The sequence below is a fragment of the Aquarana catesbeiana genome, linkage group LG05 (assembly GCF_042186555.1).
Source record: "Aquarana catesbeiana isolate 2022-GZ linkage group LG05, ASM4218655v1, whole genome shotgun sequence".
In the NCBI taxonomy this organism is placed as follows: domain Eukaryota; kingdom Metazoa; phylum Chordata; class Amphibia; order Anura; family Ranidae; genus Aquarana; species Aquarana catesbeiana.
In genome coordinates this window covers 34,412,640-34,439,707 of record NC_133328.1, presented here as the reverse complement: position 1 = coordinate 34,439,707, position 27,068 = coordinate 34,412,640, and the positions used below count along the sequence as shown (strand labels likewise).

Genomic DNA, 27,068 nt, shown 5'->3' with positions numbered 1-27,068 from the left:
CTCCAACGTTGGTGTCAGTGAGTGCAATAATAACCTCCAACGTTGGTGTCAGTGAGTGCAATAATAACCCCCAACATTGGTGTCAGTGAGTGCAATAATAACCCCCAACATTGGTGTCAGTGAGTGCAATAATAACCTCCAACGTTGGTGTTAGTGAGTGCAATAATAACCTCCAACGTTGGTGTCAGTGGATGCAATAATAACCCCCAACGTTTGTGCCAGTGAGTGCAATAATAACCTCCAACGTTGGTGTCAGTGAGTGCAATAATAACTTCCAACATTGGTGTCAGTGGACACAGTAATAACCCCCAACACTGGTGTCAGTGAGTGCAATAATAACCTCCAACATTGTTGTCAGTGAGTGCAATAAGAAACCTCCACCAGTGGTGTCAGTGGATGCAAAATTGCCCCCAACATTGGTGCCAGTGAGTGCAATAATAACCTCGAACATTGGTGTCAGTGGATGCATTGCAATAATAACCCCCAACATTGGTGCCATTGAGTGCAATGATGGATGGACTAGAATCTTTATTCAACCTCAACTACTATGATAACCTCCAGCATTGGTGTCAGTGGACACAATAATATCCCTCAACATTAGTGCCAGCGAGTGCAATAATAACATTAGCATTAGCATTGGTGTCACTGTCAGGGGACACAATAATAGCCCTCAACATTGGTGCCAGTGAGTGCAATAATAGCCCCCAGTACTGGTGTCAGTACTATTAAACCGCCCCACCTAGTGGCCAAAATGCAGTATACAGTATTTTCTCATTGAGGTATTTCAGAAAACTATACTGCATTTTGGCCACTAGATGGAGCAGGCGATCATAGGAATAAATCAACAGAAATGAACCACCAAAATGTGTTCATCATGCATTGAATGTGTGTGATGACGTTGTTATACTGACCCCTAAGTGTTTTTTTGCTTTTTTTAAAGATAGAAACTCCAAGATAAATGGACCTTGTATCTTCATGCAAGGTCCACTTTGAGTTTTTTTTTTTAATTTGCTCTTTTCTAATTCCAGTTCCTGGTCCACATAAAAAACTGAATGCTGTGAAGCTTAAAGGATATGACAAAACTCTTACTTGGTACCAGACATACAATTATTCTCAAAAAATCCCTTCCGAGACATGGGAAACAATAAACTTACACTATAAGTGACCTCTAGGAACTGACGTATATTGTAAATAAAAACTCCACACACTATTATATACAAATAATTATTTATTTCTCCACATAAAATGCAGAATAGTTCAATGGAAATAACAAAAAGTGTAAAAATGTATATACAGATATACAAATATGCAAAAGGAACATTAAACCACATGCTCCCTAAGTGCCTATATGGTTACATTTCTGTATAGAACCATTCTTGCTTATATAGTAATATAGAATGCTTTAAAAAATGTTCCCCCTTGTGTATTTGTTGTACCTAGTTTACTGCTGTCCCTGCACAATGAAGCCGGTGCAGAACACAGAGACTGCTGAGCTCTCTGGGGGTGTGACTAAAGGTGCTCAGGGGTGGGCTTAGCCAGTGGTGAAGGTCTTAAAGCTTTATTTACAATAGACACTCCCCCTATTTTAGATCCACGATGAGGCCTTCTAGTGCTATTATTCCTATTGCCTATTTCAACTACCAGTGTGTTACTGCATTACCCACAACCTGGGGCTTTGTATAATAAAAATCATTACCAACTTTTGTGGTCACTTTCTCTAGCCCTATCCATCCTCACACCTACAACTGGCCAATCACTGCCAATCACTGTTATTTACTACCTCCCTAGTTAAAGAAAATGTAAACCCAGCATTTCATGTTCTTGATATGTGCCTGCTGTACCATGTACTTGTATGAAAAAGTTTCCTGTCCTTTTTGTATTGCTTCCTTTGTGTGAAATCCCTGATATTCCTGCCAGTCCCTCTGCTTTCCTTTGAAAAACTGACCACACTGGGCATGAAAGCACAGCGTGGTCAGCTCTCTAGCTGTGCTGAGAACTTGGTCTGCTCTCTTCCAGTGATCGGACTTATGCTGGCACGCCCCTTCAATTTGCAAAGCCTTTCACTGGGAAGACCAGTGTGCTGCTGTTTTTCCTTCCCCAGCTCTCTGAGCTCCTTATGCAGCTGAGAACAGAGGGTATGTGATCACTTAAAAAGAAGGGGAAAATTAAGTAGTTATAAATATAAATATATATATATATATATATATATATATATATATATATATATATATATATATACACAAATGTTTTGCCTTTCATTTCTATTTTAAACAGAATTGCTAAAATTTGCTAAATACTGCAACTAGTAATACATTCAAAGTGTAGAAATATGTTAGAAATTCATACACCATCCTATTGGCTAACAGATTCAGGCTTCTAAATGTAAGTCACGTAGCAAGTGTTTGTATTATTATTGAAAATGTCACATTAATTACTATTAATTATTATTGGATATTTATTGGCATTATTAAAGGATTCGAAAAGATAAAAACAGTACAGTTCGCCTCAACCTTCACTCTTTCCTGCTTATACATGATCATTCCTTAAAGTATAACTAAAGGCAATTTTTTTTCCATAGAGTGGAGAGGGATTAGAACCCCTGTCAAGTTTTATTGCTGTCTGTGTCCCGTTAGGGAGATTCACCCTCTCCTTTTGTCCTGTTTACCGTTATCATCAAGAGTAAACGAAAATCCCAAATTATGAGTTTTCACCAGACCAGGACTAGTGAGAATACTAGTTCTGGTGGCAACCAGAAATTTCTTCGATTCGGTGGGATTTCTTCTCACTTCCTGTTTTATCTATGGGACAGGAAGTGAAGGGAAATCTCCCTATTGAGACACAGATGGCAAAAAAAAACCCTGACAAGGATTATAACCCTCCCTTACTCCATCTGAAATGGAAAAAACTTTTTGTCCTTAGTTCTACATGTTCTACAGTTCAAACCTGTTATGCGTACTAGCTCTGTGTAATGGTTTTGCAAAGAGCAGCCCAGATCCTCCTCTTCTTGGGTCCCCTTGCTGGTACTTCTGGCTCCTCCCCCCCACCGAGTGCCCCCATAGCAAGCCGCTTTCTATGGGGGCACTAATTCAGGCTCATTGACAAGCACAGTCCGGCATGGCTGAGCCCCCTCTCCGCCCTCACTATGATTGACAGCAGCAGGACCCAATGGCTCCCACTGTGGCATAGCTTCCAACTGTCCCTGATTTCGAGGGAATGTCCCTCTGTCCCTCTTTCCTCCTCATTTGTCCCTCATTTTGGTCTGATCTATATAGTTGTATATAAAATGCACTTTTTATCTTTTAAAAAGTGTTTCCCAGTGCTAAACCTTTCATCCAGTTTCTAAATTGCTGCATTTGTAAATTTCAAAAGCCAATATAAAGGAATAGTAGTGGTAAAAAAAAAGCACTCGTGGGTTTACCTAATCATTTTGTTTGTACAATTCTCCTTTAAAGGGGGCGTGGCAGGGGGTGTGTCCTATGCCCACATACTTTTGCTAATAGGTGTTCCTCGCTCCCATCTCAAAAAGTTGGGAGGTATGTATTGTGATGTCTGAGCCAGTGAGGAGAGCGCAAGAAGCGATGCTAATCTCGTGCACAGAGATGGATCGACATCAGGCTCAGGTAAGTATAATGTGGGGATGGAGGTGGGAAGCTGCACACAGAAGTTTTTTTTTTTACCTTAATGCACAAAATGCATTAAGGTAAAAAAAAAAAACTTCAAACATTACAACCACTTTAATACATTCTCACTTTAAGGCATTCTTAATCCAGTTCTGTGCATGTCTATAGTAACGCTGCTCTTCTCTCCCCTTTCCCACATGAGGCATGGCAGCAGCGGGGAGCCAATCAGCTCCTGTGAGCCAAAATGGGGGGGGCGGGGTTGAGCCATGCTATGTGTGTGAATAGGTGCACACAGTGCAGCGCGGGAGTGAGCCCAAAACAAGTGGCTTGCCATGGTGGGCACTCGGAGAAAAGGAGGAGCCAAGACCGCCAGCAGGGGACCCCAGATGCGGAGGAGGGGTGGAGGTGGGGGCGAGCCGCGACTCTGTGTGTGAATGGACATGCAGAGCCGTGGCCGGGAGCGAGCATGCTTGGGTGCCCCCATTGCAAGCTGCTTGCTGTGCGGGCACTTGACAGGAGGGAGGTGCCAAGAGTACCGGCGGGGGGACCCGAGAAGAGAAGGATCCGGGCTGCTCTGTGCAAAACCATTACACAGAGCAGGTAAGTATAATGTGTTTGTTATTTTAGAAAAGAAAGAAAGAACTAATAAAACTTTAAAATCAATTTAGAGGTAGCACAACCAGCTTATAAACATATAAAATATGAGTCTGATGCATGATCATTTTTCAAAGCATTAAGGCTTGGTTCTATATGTGTCCCCTATGCGTGTCGGGAACATGTGCATAGAATTTTCCCGACACGCATGCTCTGTAGCAGACGCGTAGAGATGCCATGAATTCCTAATGACGCACCGCGCATTAGCAGCCATACGATGGAATTTTACAAAAGGGTCGGGGACTTCTTTCCTCCACGTTTCTCGTGAGTTGGGCAACCCATTGAAATGAATGGGCTGCCCTACACACAGGATGCATAGATGTGAACCAGGGCTTAGGCATACCTCCCAACATTTTGAGATGGGAATGAGGGACACCTACTGTCAAACGTATGTAGGCAGAGGACACGCCCCCTGCCACACCCCATTAAAGGAGAATTAACCAAAAAAAAAAAAGGTTAATTAAATCCACAAGGACTTTTCTTTACCACTACTATTCCTTTATATTGGCTTTTAAAATGTAGACATGCAGCAATTTAGAAATCGGATGAAAGGTTTAGCACTGGTTAACACTTTTTGAAAGATAAAAAGTGCATTTGATATACAACTATATAGATCAGACCAAAATGAGGGACATATGAGGTGGAATGAGGGACAGGGGGACATTGCTCCAAATCAGGGACAGTCTCTCAAAATCAGGGACAGTCTCTCAAAATCAGGGACAGTTGGGAGCTATGGCTTAGGCAACATACATACATGTAGGTAATATATAATTAAAGTTATATTACTTTTGTAGATAAACCAAATACTGAAATATTGTACAGCCGGGTTCACCGCATCCTGTTCGCATGACAAGTGAGTGTGACCGGCTCTCAATGGAGCTGGTTCACACATGTCCGGGTGCGGTTTCCAAAAAGGGTCGTGTGTGTGTTTTTAGGTCCGGTTCAGGTGCAAATTCAGACAAAAATTCGGACCTGAATCACACCTGAACCGATGAACCGAAATGCACCGGACCCCAGGCTGGAAACCGCGGCCGCACATATGCGAACCTGATCTAAGACGTGTTCTGTTTAATAAACATAATATTTTAAATAATTGTACAGTTTGGGATTAGACAAAGTTGTTCAAATTTTGTCTAACTTTAATTCTTGGCCATAAAGGCTGAAACTTTATGGGCACAAAATATTTCCTTTCAAGTGACATCACAAAGACATGTAGACTTCCAGCAAACTAAAAGGCTGCATTATTTTAAACACAAAATGAGTTAACTAGTACTCTTCAGAAATACGTTCACTATGGTATTTCCACCATGCAGGGCTGGATTTAGGGGAACAAGTTTCCCCAACTTGGGAAACCACACCACCTTTCAGAACCTCAAAAACATATACACTTTGGCAGACCCTACTGCTAATCCGCAAACACTGCCCTCTAGTGGCAAAGGCGGAACTTCCAATCTGCGACCAACAAATGACACTGTCTTTAATTCTTATTCACATTACGTAAAAGGTTAAATTATGCTTTCACATTAAAATGCTGTACTATTGTTATGGCTGCACTCTGGCTTTTTAGGATGGAAAAAAAAAACTCTTGGTGACAGAAAATTGCTGCAAGTGTTTATAGCTGTTCTAAAATAAAGAATAAAAAAAAAGAGATCTTTTATACTATGCGGTTTTATACTGCCGGACATAAAAGTTCCCTTTCTTAGGCTGTTTTACGAGTTAAGTTCTGCTCTGCAGCTTTCAGTTGTCCGACGATAGCGCATAATATGCGAACATATAAAAGAGTTTTCTTCCACCATCTTTGCTCAGGATTGCTCAGGATTGCTCTTCGGTCTGCGGAGGCGGTTCTTATTCCTTGGCTTTTTATTTCCTAAAAATCAACAATAATTTGTTAGGATAAGAAACATTATTTGTAGTATTTTACTTTTTTTTTCTTTAAGAATGTTATATATGTATTTTTTTTTATAAATTGATACAACTGCATGCTACATGCAAATAGGAAAACAGAAGATTATTATAGAATATACTGATATGCTATATGATATGATATACTGATATGTTACAAGTAGAATTTTTCTGCTCAACATTACGTTTTGTATCTATGGAACCCTACAATTATTTTTTTTATTATCATCATTATTGATAAAAGGCGGCAGTGTTGCTGGTAAAACAAATGGGCAGATGGGGTTCTCCAATTTCCAGAAGTCCTTGGGTTTCTTAACACACAGACTTTGTTGGGCAGTAGCTTGTAAATGCTATTCTAAGAGGATCAGCTTCAGGAAACATTTGCCAAGCTTTTTACAAGCTTTGTAAATCCAGAATGGAATGCAATAAAAAAAAAAAATCAGATACCTGACTCCACATTCTCAGTTGTTTTTGCTGAAAGAGGAGGTCCTCTTTTTTTCCTGACTTAACTAAACAATTTATTTGAAGGAGTGGTGGCTTTTAGCAGGCTTTTTGATCTTTAGCAAACTAAAGCTATGTCAATCCCTACCCTGGCTTCCGATCGCCCAACTCTTCACAGCTCTGCCCCGAGCTACATCACCAATCTTGTCTCCAAATGTCACCCAAACTGTCCTCTCCACTCCTCTCAAGACCTCCTGCTCCCAGGCTTTCTCGTCTCCTCATCCCATGCTCATCTCCAGGACTTCTGCAGAGCCTCTCCCATCCTCTGGAACTCTCTACCTGAATCTGTCCAGCTATCTCCTACTTTGGCTGCCTTCAGGCAATCACTGATCATCTCTTCAGGGAAGCCTATCACACCTCCAACTAATCTCCTATCACTTCCATCAGCTCATTCCCCATAGTTACAGCCATCTGTGCCACTTGCCCCACCCTATTAGATTGTAAGCTCTTCTGAGCTCAAGAAGGGCCTTCTTAACCCTCTTGTATTTTATTGTATTGTAACTGTACTGTCTCCTTTTTATATTGTAAAGCCCTGTGTAAAGTGTTGGCGCTATATAAGTCCTGTATAATAATAATAATATGATATGGCTTTCACTAGCTAAAATGGATGTGCAGATTTAAATCAACAACCAGCATTAAGGTCTTCATTTAAAGCTTTCAAACCACATCTGAAGGGTGTTTTAAGGGGTATAAGGCTTCAAGAAAGCTCAGGCTAATGCTCTTTAGTCTAACATATACAGGTTAATGTCAATAAAACACCTGTGCATATAGGACACTGGACACAAGCCTAAACCCTCTAAATCCAGCCCTGCAAGCTGGCTTCAGATGACTTAATGCCAATAACAATTCAATTAATGCCAATAAACATTCAAATGAATGTTTTCGATTTGTCTGCATTTTTTTGTAGCAATTAACAAATATGATATAATGCATTTTATTCTTATTTTCTAAATAATATTTCCTTAATATTTTCAGTTAGGAATAATAGTAAACTTTATAGAATACCGATATTAACCGCAGATAGATATATTTATACACAAGAGTTATAATAACCTATTGAATACATGATTCATATATTTTTACAGTAAAATTCCTTTAATTTGCAAATAGATATTTTTCAGAATGTCCAATAATCCAGAAAATAGATAAGACATCCCCAAATGCAGATCACCAGAATCTGTCCATTCTTCGAGGGAAAAAAAAAACCATAAATGCAGTCAGCGGCAGACATGATGTGAAAAGAGAAAGAAGCAACAATTAGAGACAGAAAGAACAATAAGTTGGATATAATGACAAAAATGATCAATACATTTTATAAATAAAATTAAAGGAATTTTTCTGCATGCATGCAAAAAAAAAAAGCCAAAAAAAAGGAAATAAAGCAGCACAGTAATTATTGGGCCCCATGCACACTGGATGTTTTTGCAGCTGCTCCTAGGGGTGTCAAAAGTTTTTTTTTCCTGCCTCTAAACTCCCCTGCATTGATTTACTAAAGGCAAATAGACAGTGCACATCGCAAAGTTGCAGTTGCTCCAGTGCTTAGTAAATGAGGTAAAGCTTTACTTTGCAAAGAATACCCAATCACATGCAAGAAAAAAAAAACAGCATCTTTGCTTGCACATGATTGGATGATGGACGTCAGCAGAGCTTCCCTCATTGACTAAGCTCTGGAGCAACTGCTCTTTGCAAAGTGCACAGTCTATTTGCTTTAGGCAAATCAACCCCTATGTGTCCATGTACACATAGGGGTTGGTTTACTAAAGGTAAATAGACTGTGCAGTTGCCCTCTGCAAGTGCAGTTGTTCTAGAGCTTAGTAAACGAGGTAAAAACCCACTTTGCAAAGAGTAACCAATCACGTGCAAGGAAAATAAAAAACAGCATTTTTGCTTGCACGTGATTGGATGATGGAAGTCAGCATAGCTTTTGATTATTTACTAACCCCTGGAGTAAATGCTCTAGCTTGTTAACATTAGATGTGTTTAGCACTTGAACAATAATTAATTTCAATGGCCAGCATAAATAATTATTTTGGCCAATGAAATTAATTAACACCCAAGCGCTTGATGATTGTAAATGCTCCTTAACGCATTACACACTTTTACAAGCGTCGGGCATTTTTTTCTGCCAAAACATTGCTGCCAGGATCAATGGCTTTTTTAAAACATCCTGTGTGCATGAGGCCTTAAAAGCACAGGGAATGGGAAAAAATAACTTGGTTTAACTAGTCACCGGGAAACTTTTGTCAGGTCGATACAGAAGGAAATAATTAATCTAAAAACAAAAAAAAATGGTGGGTATAAAGTATGAATTTATTTAATCATTTATCTATTGCATTTTATTTTGATGTGTCCTGATTTTTCAACTTACAAAATGTAAATTTTCTTTTTTTGGAGCGCTGTTAATTTGATATACTAAACTACTCAACTATCACCAAGCATTAACCCTTGGACAAAAAAAACGTTTAAGTTCCTGTATGGCAGGAGTATATGGCTCAGAGCCCCCCAATCAGCTGCTTTAAAGGTAATATATTGTAGTTTTGTACATAATTCTCTATTTTCCTTTTCACATTCAGAGTCAGAGGGGTTGATTTACTGAAGGCAAATAGATAATAATAGATAAATAGGTAATATGTAGTAGTTTTGTACATATTTAAATAATTTGCATATTTATATTTTTTATTCTAATTTTGACCAAGCTTGTGGTGCTCTGTTTTCCTTTTCACATTCAGAGTCAGAGGGGTTGATTTACTAAAGGCAAATAGAATAGAATAGAATTGCACTCTGCAAAATCAGTTGCTCCAGAGCTTAGTAAATGAGCAGAAGCTCTGCTAACTTCCATCATCCAATCATGTGCAAGCAAAAAAGCTGTTTTTTAAATTTTACTTGTATGTGATTGGGTACTCTTTGCAAAGTGAAGCTTTACCTAATTTACTAAGCTCTGGAACACTGTGCACTTTGCAAAGTCTACTTGCCTTTAGTAAATCAACTCCAGAGAGCTTATCTCATCACTTATTGGATAAAGTGAGTCAAGGCAAGCAGCCACTGCTACACTGTCCCCTTAGATGCCCCATAGTGCTCTGGGAATATAAATATAAATATAAATATATAAATATATATATATGAATATATATATATATATATATATATATATATATATATATATATATATATATCTTTTTTTTTTCTTTCTTCTAAAGCAGAAATGTTCTCATTTCACACTTTCTGTCTTTATGCTTGTATGTAAATTTGCCCTTTAGCTATTGATCTCTGTAGCAATAGGGTTGGCGATTGCTGCTTGGATAAATACACTCATAATAGTCATATTACTCAGTATTTACCTTACCTAAAGAAAATAAATAAATATTTTTTAGTCCTGATGGTAATAAATAAAGAAAATATGTACAAAAACATCATAAGTTCCCTCTATTTTAGCATATTTAAAGCGGAACTTTAGTCAGAAAATGTAAGTCCTGCTAGATCATTTCAGGCCGGCCCCTTTTGCAGGTATAGCTATGTAAAACATAAAAAATAAGCGCCTATGCTGTTTAAAATCCAGTAATGCGGTGTCTCACCCTGCTCTGCACATGCTCAGTTGCTCTCCATTTCTCGGCACTGTGCCAAATTTGTAGCGGTCGACAGCCTTAAGATTTACTGCTGCTCAAAGGCTCTGGGCTTCAGCAAAATGGCAGCCTCCAGCAAGAAGAACCCGAAACAATGCTGGAGACAATTTACAGCACACACTAATTTCGGTAGCATAATTATGTATGTGGAATGTTTGTTCATTGCTAAAGAACATTACTTTTTATCAAGTTGTTACAGGGAAAGTTCCGCTTGAGCACTTAGTCGAAAACCAAGTTATTTTCTACATTTTCCTGTCCCTTTGAGAACATTGATCACTCAGTAATAAGAAAGTCCGCACACACACCTTTCTTGCACACATTATTACAGTCTTCCCGCCTGATAAAGTTGTTGGAGTTTCCTCCACAACCTGTGTACTGAAACTCTTCACAAGACTTGCTTTGAATGTTGAAATAATAGCGGTTGACAGAAGCAGAGCATGATCCCTCATCCTTGGGGCTATAGCAGAAGCTGGGAGCATCTACAAATACAAAACCAGACATCCTCTATAATGCCGGCCATTGAAAAAGAAAGCATGTCACCAACATTTTAAAGGGATACCGTCAAGACACAAAATTCCTGCATCACAGGGAACAGTCTGGTTTGTAGCATTAGGAAATTCCGCTGAATGATTTGTGATCTGTTTTTCTGATCTGGAATTCATGTTTGTGCAAGTCACTTTATGCCAACCATTTCCACTGGAAACTTTTCTCCAATTTAAAGCCCAATGCCAGGATTTTTTTTTTTTATTATTATTAAAATAAATAGCCCCCCTAGCTGTTGTTAAAAAAAAAAAAGCAGCTTGGAATGCAATACTGGCTTTCAGTTTGGAGCTTCCATCCTGTAGTTGTTCTTGTTCACCACAAGATGTCCTCAGTTTTCCAGGTTGAATGATGCCTAATATCACCAGGAGGGCTGAGGAGATACTGTGAGTGCAGGGGTGTACTCACTTTTGTTGCCATTGGTTTAGACATTAATGGCTGTGTGTTGAGTTATTTTGAGGGGACAGCAAATTTACACTGTTATACAAGCTGTACACTCACTACTTTACATTGTAGCAAAGTGTCATTTCTTCAGTGTTGTCACATGAAAAGATATAGTAAAATATTTTCAAAAATGTGAGGGGTGTACTCACTTTTGTGAGATACTACTATATTACCAAAAGTATTGGGATGCCTGCCTTTACACTCACACGTAACTTTAATGGCATCCCAGTCTTAGTCCGTAGGGTTCAATTATAAGTTGGTCCACCCATTGCAGCTACAACAGCTTCAACTCTTCTGGGAAGGCTGTCCACAAGGTTTAGGAGTGTGTCTATGCGAATGTTTGACCATTCTTCCAGAAGCGCATTTGTGAGGTCAGACACTGATGTGGACAAGAAGGCCTGGTTTGCAGTCTCTGCTCTGATTCATCCGAAAGGTGTTTTATCGGGTTGAGGTCAGGGCTGATGGAACAGGAAGGGGCCATACTCAAACTGTTCCCACAAAGTTGGGAGCATGAAATTGTCCAAAATGCCTTTGTATGCTGACGCCCTATTAGTTCCTTTCACTGGAACTAAGAGGCCAAGCTCAACCCCTGAAAAACAACTCCACACAATAAACCCCCTCTACCACATAATTTGGACCAGTGCAAAAAGCAAGGTCCATAAAGACATGGATGAGCCAGTTTGGGGTGGAGGAACATGACTGGCCTGCACAGAGTCCTGACCTCAACCTGACAGAACACCTTTGGGATGAATTAGAGCGGAGACTGCGAGCCAGGCCTTCTGGTCCACATCAGTGCCTGGCCTCACAAATGCGCTTCTGGAAGAATGGTCAAACATCCCCATAGACACACTCCTAAACCTTGTGGGCAGCCTTCCCGGAAGAGTTGAAGCTGTTATAGCTGCAAAGGGTGGGCCAACTCAATATTGAACCCTACGGACTAAGACTGGGATGCCTTTAAAGTTCATGTGTGTGTAAAGGCAGGTGTCACAATACTTTTGGTAATATAGTGTATATATACACTGATCAGCCAAAGCAGTATGAACACTGACAGGTAAAGTGAATAACTTTGATTATCTCTCGTTACAATGGCATCTGAAAGTGGGTGGTATATATTATGTAGCAAGGCAACATGTTGCCCCTGAAGTTTATCTGTTGAAAGCTGAAAAAAATGGGCACGCATAAGGATTTGAGTGACTTTGAGAAGGGCCAAACTGTAATAGCTAGACAACTGGGTCAAAGCAACTCCAAAACTGCAGCTCTTGTGGGATGTTCCTGGTCCGCAGTTGTCAGGACCAACCAAAAGTGGTCCAAGGAAGTAAAATTGCCAAACCAGCAACAGGATCATGGGCGACCAGGGCTCATTGATGTACATGGGGAGTAAAGGCTGGCCTGTGTAGTACAATCCAATAGAAGAGCTACTTTAGCTCAAAAAAAGTTAATGCTGGTTCTGATAGAAAGATGTCAGAACACACAGAGCATTGCAGTTTATTGTGTATGGGGCTGTGACCGGCCAGGTCAATGGGCACGTGAGCATCAGAACTGGACCATGGAGCAATGGAAGAAGGTTGCCTGGCCTGATGATGTCAAGAATGGTTTGAGGAACACACCAAAAAGTTTGAGGTGTTGATTTCCAAACTCTCCAGATCTCAATCCAATCGAGTAGCTGTGGAATGCGCTGGAAAAATAAGTCTGATCCATGGAGGCCCCACCTTGCAACCTACATGAAGTAAAGGATCTGCTACTGCTGGCTTGGTGCCAGACACCAGAGTATACCTTCCGAGGTACAGTAAAGTCCATGTCTCGACTGGTGGGTTGTTATTGTGCTATGGCTGATCGAGATATACAATATATATATATATATATATATATATATATATATATATATATATATATATATATATATAATATCTCAAAACAGGCTTCCGGGGAGGCAGTGGGTGGGCTAATGACCAGTACACACAATGAGAATATTTGTTAGTACACAGCTTTTGGCTGTCAATCATGACCGTTCATGTGAAAATATCCAAAGGGCCAAGCACAATTTTTTTTCTCGTGAGATAACAGAATGAACGATTTTTGTGTATTTTTATAGTATTTGTATGAAAAAAATTTGAGTGACCAAGACCACACATGCTCTAAAAGAAAACATTACAATATAATAAAATTCATTACATCACTTCCGAAGTTGTATTCTGTTTTACGAGAATTTTTGCAACTTTAGTAACCTATTAGTTTTCGATATAAGATTAGCATGCAAAAAAAAAAAAAACAGGCAATCATTCATCCGATATTCTTATCGTGTGTACTAAACATTAGCCAGTAGTTAAGTCTTAAGCCTTGTACACACGATCGGATTTTCCGCAGACAAAACCTTGGACTTTTGTCTGAAGGGTGTTGGCCAGGAACTTGTCTTGCATACAAACGCCAAGGAATTGTCGGCCAACAAATACAAACGTAGTGATGTACTACATGGTTTTTCAGCTCTTTAGCGACACCCTTTGGGCTCCTTCTGCTAATTTTATGTTAGTAGAAGTTTGGTGAGTGTTGATTTGCGCTTTTTATTTTGCGCTTTTCATTTTGTGCTTTTCAGTTCGTTTCTGAATGGCCGTTCGTCAACTAGCCATGTTGCGGAATCGGAGGAGGTAACGTGTTATTTATTACTGGCCTTGGAGTTATTGCTTTGACCCAAGTCCAGTCCAGGAACAGGAGGAGGAGGATTTCTTGAACCAAAAATTGGTTGCTTTATTAATCGTGACCAATTATGTCATATGCCTTTGCTGCGGGAGCTCCAGGAGAATAATCCGGATGATTTTCGTAATTATCTCCAGATGACGGACCCCTGCTTTCACCAACTCTTGGCATTGGTGACCCCCTATATTAAGAAGCAGGACGCATGCATGAGGCTTTTACTTTATGTTTTGGCTGAATAATGAATTGATTTGTTATATTTTTTATATTTTTGGATGCATAAAATGCACTTTTTGGTTAAGTTCTATTGACAGATAGCATGCCTAATTTTATTTTATTTATTTTTTTAATGCACAATAAAAAAATTGTGGAGAATAATACTTGGCTATGTGTTTTACTTCAAATGACAGTTTGGGAGTAGGCAGTTACATTTTTAAAAATACAATGTAAGACGCCAACATAGTTATATCTTTGATCTTAAAAACTACGGGATAATGGTGTTGTGGCACCAAAAAAAAAATAACAAGCATAATAATATTATTCTTAATACCACTAGAAAAACAAAGCCTTTGAAAATTTGCTTACAATAACTCCATCAGTATCACCAGCAAAGCAGCTTCATTATTATCCCATTAAAGAAGAAGAGAATTGTGCGCTGCATTTCGAGATTTCATAATTTGCCACGTCACGAATGTTAATTCTCCATTACGGACGCTAGTTTACAACACCGACCCCTTCTGGGTCATCCTTGCTTCCGAGAATGCGTGTTTGTACTTTGGACTTTTGTCCGACGGACTTGTGTACACACGCTCGGAAAATCCGACAACACACATTTGTCCGCAAAAAATTTTAAAGCCTGCCATCCAACATTTGTCCGCGGAAAATCCGACAACAGTTGTCTGATGGAGCGCACACACGGGCCAACAGCCCGTCATCACACATTTCCCGTCGGAAAATCCGATCGTGTGTACGAGGCTTTAGGCTTCATTCACACTTGCGTCATGCAACTTTGGACATCAAAGTCACATGACAAGTTGAAGCCCATTCTTTTCAAAGGCATCTGTTCAAGTCGATGCAAATTAAAGTCGCAGCAACTTTGAAAAGGTGCCTGCACTGCTTTGGTGCAACCTTTGATGTAACTTTGGTCCAGAGAATGTAAAGTTGGAAAAAAGTCGCATCAAAATTGCACTCCAAAGTTGCACTGAAAATCGCGTGACTTTGAAGATGTGCTAATGTGAATGGAGCCTTAAACCACCACAAGATAATGGTTGTAACTTATATTTGTCAGGAAAGACTCCTATGTGCCCCTCTCTGGTGTAGTTTTACTTTGTTGGTGAGGCCTGAGAGATGGCACAGTACAGCCAGCTTATCAGGGGATGGACAATAGCGATCAGACAAGGCTTTCTGACCCCTCCGATCACTATTTCCTCTGGTGGACTTGAGTTGGTGGTGTATGTAGGTGCTCCATAGATTTTAAATGGTGATCTGATGTCTACAGACACCTCCAAACAGCCTACAGACGTGACACAACAGTCGTAGGAATGGAGGGTTGAACATGGAACAATCAAGTTAGAAAACCTCTTTGACTGCTGCCCCCCTCCCACCAACTGGAATAAAGTTTATGGAACACGGATATTGCTCAGAAGACTGCAAACGATGCAATTATTACAGTAACACATTGCAACCAATCAGAATCAGTGCTTCCGAACTGCCAGTGGAAAAGAGCAAACTTGATTGGTTACTATTACTGCCAGTGCATAATATTATCCCTAGCCTTGGGTGTTGTATTTATTGCCTAACCTGTGCCGGTCTTATCTGGAGGAGGTTGTAGGAGATGACACACACAAGCCTAATCTTCCGCTCATCTGGTAATGTCCCAGTGACAGGTATCTGAGTAATGCTTGTTCAGCCACGTACTAAGCATGACAAATCTCAGCACCGGCAAGGTGTTTCAACACATTCCCATGTACAAAGTCTAATGTCAGCCAGTGGGAGAGCAGAAACCTAGCCACAGGATATAATAAAGGCTAGAGCCTGCTACTTTTAAAGCTGAACTCTGAGATAAGGAAATATTGTCTAAATCCATTCTTCGTGTGTATTCTTCCTTAAATCTTGGTGTGCTTTGTTTATTTCTTCCAGATCTGTGCAGTAATCCAGTGTGAGACTTTCCCTCTGTGCAGGAGCTTCCTGTAATAAAGACCGCTCACTTCTGCTCTCTCTCCTTGTGCAGGTTGACTGGTCTTGTCTCCGCCCCCTCCTGTAGTTTTCTGCAGGCAGCCTGGAGAGGGTGGGATCTGCCAGGCCCCTCCCACAGCTCTGCTCTCTGCACAGGCTATGTACAGCACAGTAATGATGTCACTGCTACTTTTACAAGGTAATCTCTAGGTTTGCAGCAGCAGTTAATGCACACATAAAGTAGATTTATACAATTTGTGGCTATTGGGGAATATTTTAACATTAATGTTTTTGCGCCCAGAGCCCAGCTTTAAAGAAGGTCTGGTGGAAAAACTTTAAAGGCAGAGGTCTCCAAACGTTCTAAATAAAGGGTCAGTTTACTGTCCTTCAAACTTTAGAGGGAGGGGGCTGAGCTATGGCCAGTGGGAGAAAAAAATGTCCTGGCATCAGTGGGATTAAACAATGCCCTGTGATTAGTTTTAGGGGGAGTAATAGTGCCCCATCATTGGTGGGAGTGGGAGGAATTGTGATGACCCATCATTGATGGGAGTGGGAGGAATAGTGCCTCATCATTGGTATCAGTGAAAGGAATAGTGCCCTATAATTGGTGGGAGTGAGAGGAATTGTGCTCCATCATTGATATCAGTGGGAGGAATGCCTCATCATTGGTATCAGTGGAAGGAATAGTTCCCCATCATTGGTATCAGTGGAATTAATAGTGCCCCATCATTGGTATAAGTGGAATGAATAGTGCCCCATCACTGGTATCAGTGGAAGGAATAGTGCTCCATCATTGGTATTAGTGGAAGGAATAGTACCCCATCATTGGTATCAGTGAAAGGAATAGTACCCCATCATTGGTATTAGTGGAAGGAATTGTACTCCATCATTGGTATCAGTGGAAGGAATAGTACTCCATCATTGGTATCAGTGGAAGGAATAGTACTCCATCATTGGTATCAGTGGAAGGAATAGTACTCCATCATTGGTATTAGTGGAAGGAATAGTACTCCATCATTGGTATCGGTGGGACAAATAGTGAGCCATAGTTGGTATCAGTGAGAGGACTAGTGCCCCACTGTCAGTGTCAGTAGCAGGAACTATGTCCCATTGTTGCTGATGGTGGGTGAGTGAATAATGCTCTAAGGGCCGGATAAAAGCAAGCAAAAGGTCGCTTCCAGTCCCCGGGCCACAGTTTGGAGACCACTGCCTTAAAGCAAAGAGCTAGAGATCATAATACCGCTTTAATGCCTCATTTCAGTTATTAGAATGTTTGCAATGTAATTAATCACACGGGAAAGAAAAGGATGAAAAGTCAGCAAAGAGCACCACCACCAGGCTATAGAGAGCTAGAGACAGTTGCCTAGAGCTCAGAAGAATTGAAGAGGTCAACATTTTGTGAAACAGTTAAATTGATGGGTTTTAGTTCCGCTTTAGGAACGTTAACAATAGCAACCAATCAGGCTTTGGGCAGACTGAATTCAGGTTGGTTGTTTAGCAGCGTAGTAAAGAAAGTCATACGCTTGGGCGGGTATACACATGTATATACAGTAATATAGGTGTGTGTGTGTGTGTGTATATATATCCCCAGAGAGCCCCCTTATATCAGGGTCCCCAGAGAGTCCCCCCTTACATCAGGGTCCCCAGAGAGTCACCCCTTACATCAGGGTCCCCAGAGAGTCACCCCTTACATCAGGGTCCCCAGAGAGCCTCCCCCTTGCATCAGGCTACCCAGAGAGCCCCCCCACTTACATCAGGATTCCCAGAGCGCCTCCCCCTTAAATCGGGGTCCCCATAGAACCTCTCCCTTAAAATCAGGGTCCCCAGAGAGCCCACCACTTACATCAAGGTCCCAAGAGAGCCTCCCCTCCCCCTGGGGACCCCTGCAGAGACTCGGGGCTATGGACCCCAGATTCGGGGCTATAGCCCCAAAAGCCACCCCCTAGTGACGCCACTGGTTGTATATAAAATGCACTTTTTATCTATCAAAAAGTGTTTTCCAGTGCACAACCTTTCATCTGATTTCTAAATTGCTGCATTTGTAAATTCCAAAAGCCAATATAAAGGAATAGTAGTGGTAAAAAAAAACACTTGTGGGTTTAACCAATCTTGTTTTTTTTGTACAATTCTCCTTTAAAGGGGCGTGGCAAGGGGTGTGTCCTATGCCTGCATACTTTTGCTGATAGGTGTCCCTCTTTCCCATTTCAAAAAGTTGGGAGGTATGGTGTTACCTTGTTATCTATAGTAATGACAAAATGTAAAAATTGCTCTGGTCCATAGTGGGTGAACAGATGTGAGATGTGACGTGGTTAATATTCATTATGGAATTAGACTGATGTTTTATAACATGGGACTGCAGGTCACATTCAGTATATTGCCATCATGTGATAAAAAAAAAAAAAAAAACATGACTTACTCCTCTTGGGCGAGCATGCCTCCAGACAGGAAGCCTCATTTCCGAAATTGTTATCGTTGCCATAGCAACCACCATAAATGAACAGCTCACACTTCATCGTCAACAAGTTGTAAGCGTAACGCCTTATATATCCGCGGCACGGCCCTGCCTCCACCTCCATCCTACAAGGCTTGGGGACTTCTGAGGATAAAAAAAAAACAAGAAACCTGTAAAAGCACGCCTCAACCACACATTTTTACTACCCCCCAACTGCATGACCAAATGAGGACTTAAGTTTTTATAAAGTTGAATGTGTACCGGAGTTCTGGTGTGAACTGGCCCTAATGGACATGTTTAGACACATTTATATCCATTCCGTGCCATGACTTGCGTTTACACACTTTTACATACACTGAAGTGCATTTACACATGTTTGCTTTCATCTGTACCGTAAATACAGTAAAAATGCTAAATCTGTGCTCTATTTTTTTTTTTTTTTTTACGCTGCTACACTATATTGCCAAAAGTATTGAGACGCCTGCCTTTACACGCACATGAACTTTAACGCCATCCAGGTCTAAGACCCCATACACACTGTTATGCCTCGTACACACGATCGGACTTTCCAATAACAAAACCGTGGAATTTTGTGTGACGGGCGTTGACTCAAACTTGTCTTGCATACACACGGTCACACAAATGTTGGCCAACAATTACGAACGTAGTGACGTACTATGTGGTTTTTCAGCTCTTTAGCGCCACCCTTTGGGCTCCTTCTGCTAATTTCGTGTTAGTAGAAGTTTGGTGAGTGTTGATTGGCGCTTTTCTTTTCGCGTTTTTCATTTATCGCTTTTCATTTCGTGCTTTTCAGCTCATTTCTGAACAGCCATTCGTCAACCAGACATGTTGCGGAATCGGAGGAGATAACGTGTTATTTATTATTGGCCTTGGAGTTTTTGCTTTGACATTATTTTTTTGGTTGAATAATAATGATTTGAGTTGGTATATTTTCTATATTTTTGGATGCATAAAATTCACTTTTTGGTTAAGTTCTATTGGCAGATAACATGTCTAATTTTATTTTTTTAATTTTTTTAATGCACAATAAAAAAATTGTGTAGAATAATACTTGGCTTTGTGTTTCAAATGATAGTTTGGGAGTAGGAAGTTACATTTTATAAAATACAATGTAAAATTAACAAGGAACACCAACATAGTTGTATCTTTGATCTTAAAAACTACGGAATAATAGTGTTGTGGTAACTTGCCCAAATTAAAAAAAAAAAAAAAAACATAATAATATTATTCTTGATATCACTAGAAAAAAAAAAGCCTTTGAAAATTCATTTACAATAACTCCATCAGTATCACCAGCAAAGCAGCTTCATTATTATCCCATTAAAGAAGAAGAGAATTGTGCGCTGCATTTGTAGATTTCATAATTTGCCGCGTCACGAATGTTAATTCTCCATTATGAACGCTGGTTTACAAGACCGACCGCTTCTGGCTCGTCCTTGCTTCCGAGCATGCGTGTTTGTTCTTTGGACTTTTGTCCGACAGACTTGTGTACACACAATCGGAAAATCCGACAACACACATTTGTTGGCGGAAAATTTGAAGACATGTTAGCCAACATTTGTTGGCAGAAAGTCCGACAACAATTGTCCGATGGAGCGTACACACGGTCAGATTTTCTGCCAACAAGCTCACATCCAAAATTTCCCGTCGGAAAATCCGATTGTGTGTACGGGGCTTTTGATTTTCTGCAGATTTTTGTCTTCAGATTTACGAAAAACCATATAATATGAGGTCAAATCTTAAGAGTTTCAATTTGTATGCAGACAGGCCCTTCCACTACATGGTTTTGGTAAATCTGAAGACAACGATCTGCAGAAAATCTAATAGTGTGTATGGGGTATTAGTCAATAAGGTTCAATATTGAGTTGGCCCACCCTTTGCGGCTATAAAAACTTCAGTTCTTCTGGGAAGACACTCCTGTTTAGGAGTGTGTCTATGGGAATGTTTGACCATTCTTCCAGAAGTGCATCTGTGAGGTCAGGCACTGATGTTGGACGAGAAGGCCTGGCTTGCAGCCTGCGCTCTAATTTATCTCAAAGATGTTCTATTTGGTTGAGGTCAGGACTCTGTGCAGGCCAGTCAAGTTCCTCCACCCCAAACTCACACATCCATGTCTTTATGGCCCTTGCTTTGTGCACTGGTGGGCAGTCATGTTGGAACAGGAAGGGGCCATCCCCAAACTGTTCCTACAAAGTTGGGAGCATGAAATTGTCCAACATGTCTTGGTATGCTGACCCTTAAGAGTTCCCTTCACTGGAACTAAGAGGCCAAGCCCAACCCCTGAAAAACAACCCCACACCATAATCCCCCCTCCACCAAATGATTTTAACCAGTGCACAAAGCAAGGTCCATAAAGACATGAATGAGCAAGTTTAGAGTGGAGGAACTTGACTGGCCTGCACAGAGTCCTGACCTCAACCCGATAGGGAACCTTTGGGATGAACTAGAGCAGAGACTGCGAGCCAGGCCTTCTCATCCAACATCAGTGTCTGACCTCACAAATGCCCTTCTGGAAGAATGATCAAACATTCCCATAGACACACTCCTAAACCTTGTGGACAGCCTTCCCAGAAGAGTTGAAGCTGTTATAGCTGCAAAGGGCGGGCCAACGCAATATTGAACCCTACGAACTAAGACTGGGGTCCCATTAAAGTTCATGTGTGTGTAAAGGCAGGCGTCCCAATACTTTGGGCAATATAGTGTATATAACAGCCCGCAATTCACCTGTCTGAATGGCCCAATTCACTTGAGCTGTGCTGGATACCGATGCATGCAGATTTAGACCCGACACGCATCCGTACACGCCATATTTTTTGTCCTATGTGAAGGAGGCCTTTTTTGGAGATGTGTTTTAATAATGCAAGCAAAGCAAATAGAATCAAATAATTCTATAATGATATTGCTGAGCAACACACAAGCAAGACAGAAGAAATAACGCGCCAAGTTACTGCTGGATGGGCGATGAATATAAATCTGCAGAATTGAAGGGAAGCTTGACCTTGTCGGTAAGCTGTCATGTACTGGTGTAAAGTCTCTCCAGACAGCCATTGTCCATCAATGACTGAGGGTTTCTGCTGGTACTTAGTGAGCCCAGATGTGACATAAGGTTTTCATCTGCACGCTCCCTGCTGGAATTCACGTGAGAGCTCACATCCTGTCTGCTTGCAATGGTAGACTTCAATTAGAATGAAAAAATGTATTTTATCTAGCCATACACTGAGTTGACTTTGCTATGTAGGTGGCCCTGTCATCACCCTCCCACCCAATATTCTCGAAAAATGAGCCAGGTGGAAAATTGTCAGTTGAAAATTGCCATAGATGGACTGTTTATTTATTTATTTATTTTTTGATCAGCCTGCAGGCTGAAAAAAACTGGATTCCCCCATCCACACAGTCAAGGCTGATAGAGAAATCGGCCCCGCTGTGCTATTATATTCTGATGCCGCATGTACGCAATCGGATTTTCCGACAACAAATGTTGGATGTGAGCCTGTTGGCGGAAAGTCCAACCGTGTGTACGCTCCATCGGACATTTGTTGGCGGACTTTCCGCCAACAGATGTTGGCTAGCAGGTTCTCAAATTTTCCTCCAACAAACTTTTGTTGTCGGACTTTCCGATCGTGTGTACACAAGTCCGTCGCACAAGGAAGGTCTTGCTCTAACCTCTGGAGGAACCCTGGTTGAGAAACCCTGCTTTAAGGGAATGTGGTGGACGGTTTAGTAGAGGGTTCTTTTTTGTCTTTACTTCTTCTTTAATGCAACTCAACCCTTATTACACTTAATATATATATACATTGTGAATGCACGCAATAAGAACTCACTTTTGATTTTCCAACATGTTTTCTCACAGTCCTCCACTGTCTCAAAATTGTTGGCATTTCCATCACAACCTCCATAGAGGAACTCATCACACGTTTGGGTGTACCGGTTATAATAATATTGGGGTAGGAGACCCCGACAGTTCCCTTCATCTCGTGGTAGGAGACATGCGGTGATGTTACCTGCAATATAATCACAGCTTGTTAGGGGTCAAAGTACACAGACGGAACAAGCTCAAAATTCAAAAAAGTTCTCAATTATAAAGATACTGATAAATCCGACCCTATGCAAATATATATAAATACATAATATACCAGCTTTTCTCAAATGTTTTAATATTGAGGAACCCTTGAAATAACAGTCACAGGGAACCTCTGCTGAATATTACTGCATCTACAGCTCACAGGACATTAGTGTGATGGTCATGGAGAAGAATGCTCCTTTCATTTATGGTCCATTGTTGGAATAACCTCCCTCTTACAGATAGCTAAAAAATATCAGTGGTTTCAGCGGCAACTTATCGGAGAGGCAGAAAGTGCTTATTGCTCAAGCAACCCCTGGCACCCTCTGGAGGAACCCTAGGGTTCCATGGAACCCTTATTTAGAAAGCCTCTACTATACATACACATACATGCAGATTTTTTTTTTCCATGAATGGTAAACTGTGGTTGAAGGAAATAAAATTTCATGTATGGCCATCCCCTGGTCTAAAGTCCCAACCAATTAGATGTTTGAATAGCTCTGGGAAGCAGCTCCTAATTACTGTGATTTGGAGCTACTATACTCTAACAAGCTGGCCGTACACCAGTAGACTATGGTTTAACCCCTCTGTACCGGTGCCTCCCAGCCATTTAAGAGGTTTCAAATGCTGGGAGGTGGGGCGGCTTTTATGATCATGTGGCCACTATGATTGGCTGTCAAAGCAATCACATGTTCGGAAAGCTCACGATCACAAGAAGCAATCAGAAGCTTTCTGTTAGCCGCCGGTAACTGTGCCAGCAGCAGGCTATCGGCAACAGCTATGTCAGATAATTGGTACGTAAATATGTGGCCACTCAACAGCATGGACCACCCACCGAGAAGGCACGTATTTGCGTACTTTTGACACCTAGTGGTTAAATGACTGTATAGAAATTCCTAAAAATCCTTCCTCCGAGCATTCCAATTGGTCGTCATTGAGTCAACTAATTTCATTCAAAAGTCCTTAAAATGTCATCTAGACCCACTATTTGAACGGAATCCCAAACATATTGCACTCTTTTGTGTCTAGAGTCTTAGGTCTGGTTTACTCTGGTGCGACACGACAATCATCCTACTTTGGATCTGACTTTGCCCTGTGGCTTGAAGCCGACATACGTCCGACTTTCAATGAACAGGGATCCGACTTGGATCCCCGCCAATACAAAGCACTGTGTTTGGTATGAATCTTGAGGGGGAACTCCACGCCAAATTTTAAAGAAAAAACCGGCATGGGTTCCCCCTCCAAGAGCATACCAGGCCCTTCGGTCTGATATGGATTTTAAAGGGAACCCCCTACGCCGAAAAAACGGCATGGGGGTCCCCCCAAAACGCATACCAGACCAAAGGGCCTGGCATGCTCTTGGAGGGGGAATCCATGCCGGTTATTTATTTAAAATTTGGCGTGGAGTTCCCCCTCAAGATCATCAGAGCACAAGTCGCATGCCAAAGTCGGATCATGCAAGACAGCAATCCAACTTTGACCCGACTTCAATCATAGTCAGTGGGCTGAAGTAGGATCATAGTCGGACCAAAGTAGTACAGGGAGCATTTTCAAAGTTGGACCAACACGTGTCGGACCAGTTAGGACGGCTCCCATAGGGAAACATTGATTTTCACACGTCATGCGACATGAGCTCCCAATGTCGGAGCGTTTGTCGCACTAGTGTGAACCCAGCCTTACATTGGGGTTGATTTACTAAAACTGGAGAGAGCTAAATCTGGTGCAGCTGTGCATGGCAGCCAATCAACTTCTAAGTTCAGCTTGTTGAATTAAGCTTTGCCAAAAAACCCAGAAGCTCGCCAGATTTTGAATTCTCCAGTTTTAGTATATTAACCCCAAAATGAAAATTTTTCACGCAAAAAAAAAAAAAAAAAACACATTCACAGTTAGAATTTTGTTGATTTGAAAATAATTTCCATCCTGCTCCTAATTTTCTTATCATTACTATTGAAACTGATCATTAATTTGACCCCAATAGCCAAAAATTTTAAAAATGTAAAAACTAGAATGTTTAGACAAAATTGTAGTGTATGGCCAGCTTAAGAAACCCAAGCAGCTCCAAGCAATGGTAAGCTGGAAGCAGCTTTGCACTACCTGAACTAAACTCCTGACTGGCCGGGTACTGAGCAGGGAAACCCCCACTGATTAGCCAATGGCAGATCCACTACCAATTCCCACTACTTCAAATTAGAAAATGTCTTTTAAGGAAACCTGTGCTGACAGAGATTTGGAGCTCTTTCTGCTCTCTGAAATGGCTCATTGCCTGTCCATCATGTTGATCCTCTGACTTTAGTACTTTATGATTGTTTGACCCAGAATAAATGTGCATCTTAGGAAAGAGAAGCCTTGATCTTGCTAGTTTAACCTCCCTGGGGGGATGATTATGTCAGATTTTTGATGCTCAAAGCGGTACAATTGTTTTGCATAGAAATTTGGCATTTTATATTGTAGGCCTGTAATTCTTAGGAATAACATACTTAAATCTTTCCAAACAAGAGTCTAGTAGATATCCTAGGTATGATAAAGTTTGAAACACGAAATCATAAATTATAATATAATGAATAACTATCAATAAATATAACAAATAATATAATAATAATAAAAATTATTCAATAATGTAATCAAATCAAAAACACAGAAGTTTGCTCAGTTGCAGAATTGTCGCTGTCGTTACTTTCAGTGTTTGATGATGAATTTCCCCACGATTCACTATAGTGATTATAATTTATTATCGCTGTTATATAGCTGGTCTGAAACCGCTTTTAACGTAAAGGGACACTTTTTGGTTGCTATGGACAATCTCCAGTTTCCAGGCAGAAAGAACCGTATATATAATATAAAACTGCATACAGGGCATTGGACAAAGCACTAGGGACAAAAGGGATGTGAAATAATGTGATACAGTAATGTGATCTGTAAGATTACAGTGTACTGTATGTATTGTATGTTTTTCACTTTTTGAATTTGGCGACGTGCTCCATCCCTGTGCATCGCAACGCATGCAGGGAACGGAGCTCAGCACTGTGATGAATCGAGCGGAGACACAGCCGCCGCACACAGCGGGGAGACATCGCAGGATCCAGGGGACAAGGTATGTAACTTTGCCTGGATCCTGCAATGCGATCCCAAGTGTGGCTCGGGGGTCACCGCTTTTGGTACTGAAAATTCACCCCGAGCCAGACTCGGGAATACCGCCAGGGAGGTTAAGGTTCGTGACTCCCAAAGTATCAAAGCCATTGGATCAGTATGATAGCCAGGGGACTAGTATTTTCAGAAAGCTTCATAGTGCTACTTCTCTCAGCACAAGTTTCTAATAAAAATGATCTGGTATAGTACACAGGAGTCTATGAGAAGATGATCCATAATGTTCTGTATAATGCATGTGCACAGTGAGGTTGATTTACTAAAGGATAATAGACTGTGCACTCTGCAAGTGCATTTGTTTCAGAGCTTAGTAAATGAGCAGAGGCTCTGCTGACTTCCATCATCCAATCATGTACAAGCAAAAATGCCTTTTTTTCAATTTTTCTTGCATGTGATTGGATATTCTTTGTAAAGTGAAGCTTTACCTCATTTACTAAGCTCTGGAGCAACTGCACTTTGCAAAGTGCACAGTCTATTTACCTTTAGTAAATCCGTACCTCCCAACTTTTTGAGATGGGAACGAGGGACACCTATTAGCAAACGTATGTAGTCATAAGACACACCCCCTGCCACGCCCCCTTAAAGGAGAATTGTACAAAAAAAAAGATTTTTTTAAACTCATAAGTGCTTCTTTTACCAGTACTATTCCTTTATATTGGTTTTTGGAATCTACAAATGCAGCTATTTAGAAATTGGATGAAAGGTTTAGCGCTTTAAACACTTCCTGATAGATAAAAAGTGCATTTTATATACATCTATATAGATCAGACCAAAATGAGGGACAAATGAGGAGGAATGAGGGACAGTGGGGTTGATTTACTGAAGGCAAATCCACTTTGCACTACAAGTGTACTTGGAAGTGCAGTTGCTTTAGATTTGAGGGGAAGAGCTGAAATGAGGGGAAGCTCTGCTGATTTTATCATCCAATCATGTGCAAGCAAACATTTTGTTTTTTATTTTCCTTGCATGTCCCCCTCAGATCTACTACGACTGCATTTCCAAGTGCACTTGCAGTGCAAAGTGGATTTGCCTGTAGTAAATCAACCCCAGAGGGAAATTGCTCCAAATCAGGGACAGTCCCTCGAAATAAGGGACAGTTGGAAGCTATGAGTAAATCAACCCCTATGAGAAGATGGGGGGGGGGGGTTATTTGTGAAAGGCAAGTCCACTTTGCACTACAAGTGCAAACTACAAGTGCAAAGTGCACTTGAAATTGCACTGAAAGCACACTTGGAAGTGCAGTTGCT

General features: G+C 40.9%; 1 protein-coding gene across 2 annotated transcripts in view; it reads right to left on the bottom strand.

The window, feature by feature from the left end:
- Positions 1-2,186: 2,186 nt before the first annotated feature.
- Positions 2,187-27,068, bottom strand: part of LOC141144174 (tissue factor pathway inhibitor 2-like) — a 40,486-nt gene continuing 15,604 nt past the window's right edge. For both annotated transcript variants that reach the window (XM_073629597.1, XM_073629596.1), the window contains exons 2-5: positions 22,439-22,618; positions 18,561-18,740; positions 10,603-10,776; positions 2,187-6,141 (exon numbers count right to left, since the gene is read on the bottom strand). In XM_073629597.1, the coding sequence (XP_073485698.1) occupies positions 6,077-6,141; positions 10,603-10,776; positions 18,561-18,740; positions 22,439-22,618 (599 nt within the window). In that variant the 3' untranslated portion in view covers positions 2,187-6,076. The remainder of the gene's footprint in view (positions 6,142-10,602; positions 10,777-18,560; positions 18,741-22,438; positions 22,619-27,068) is intronic.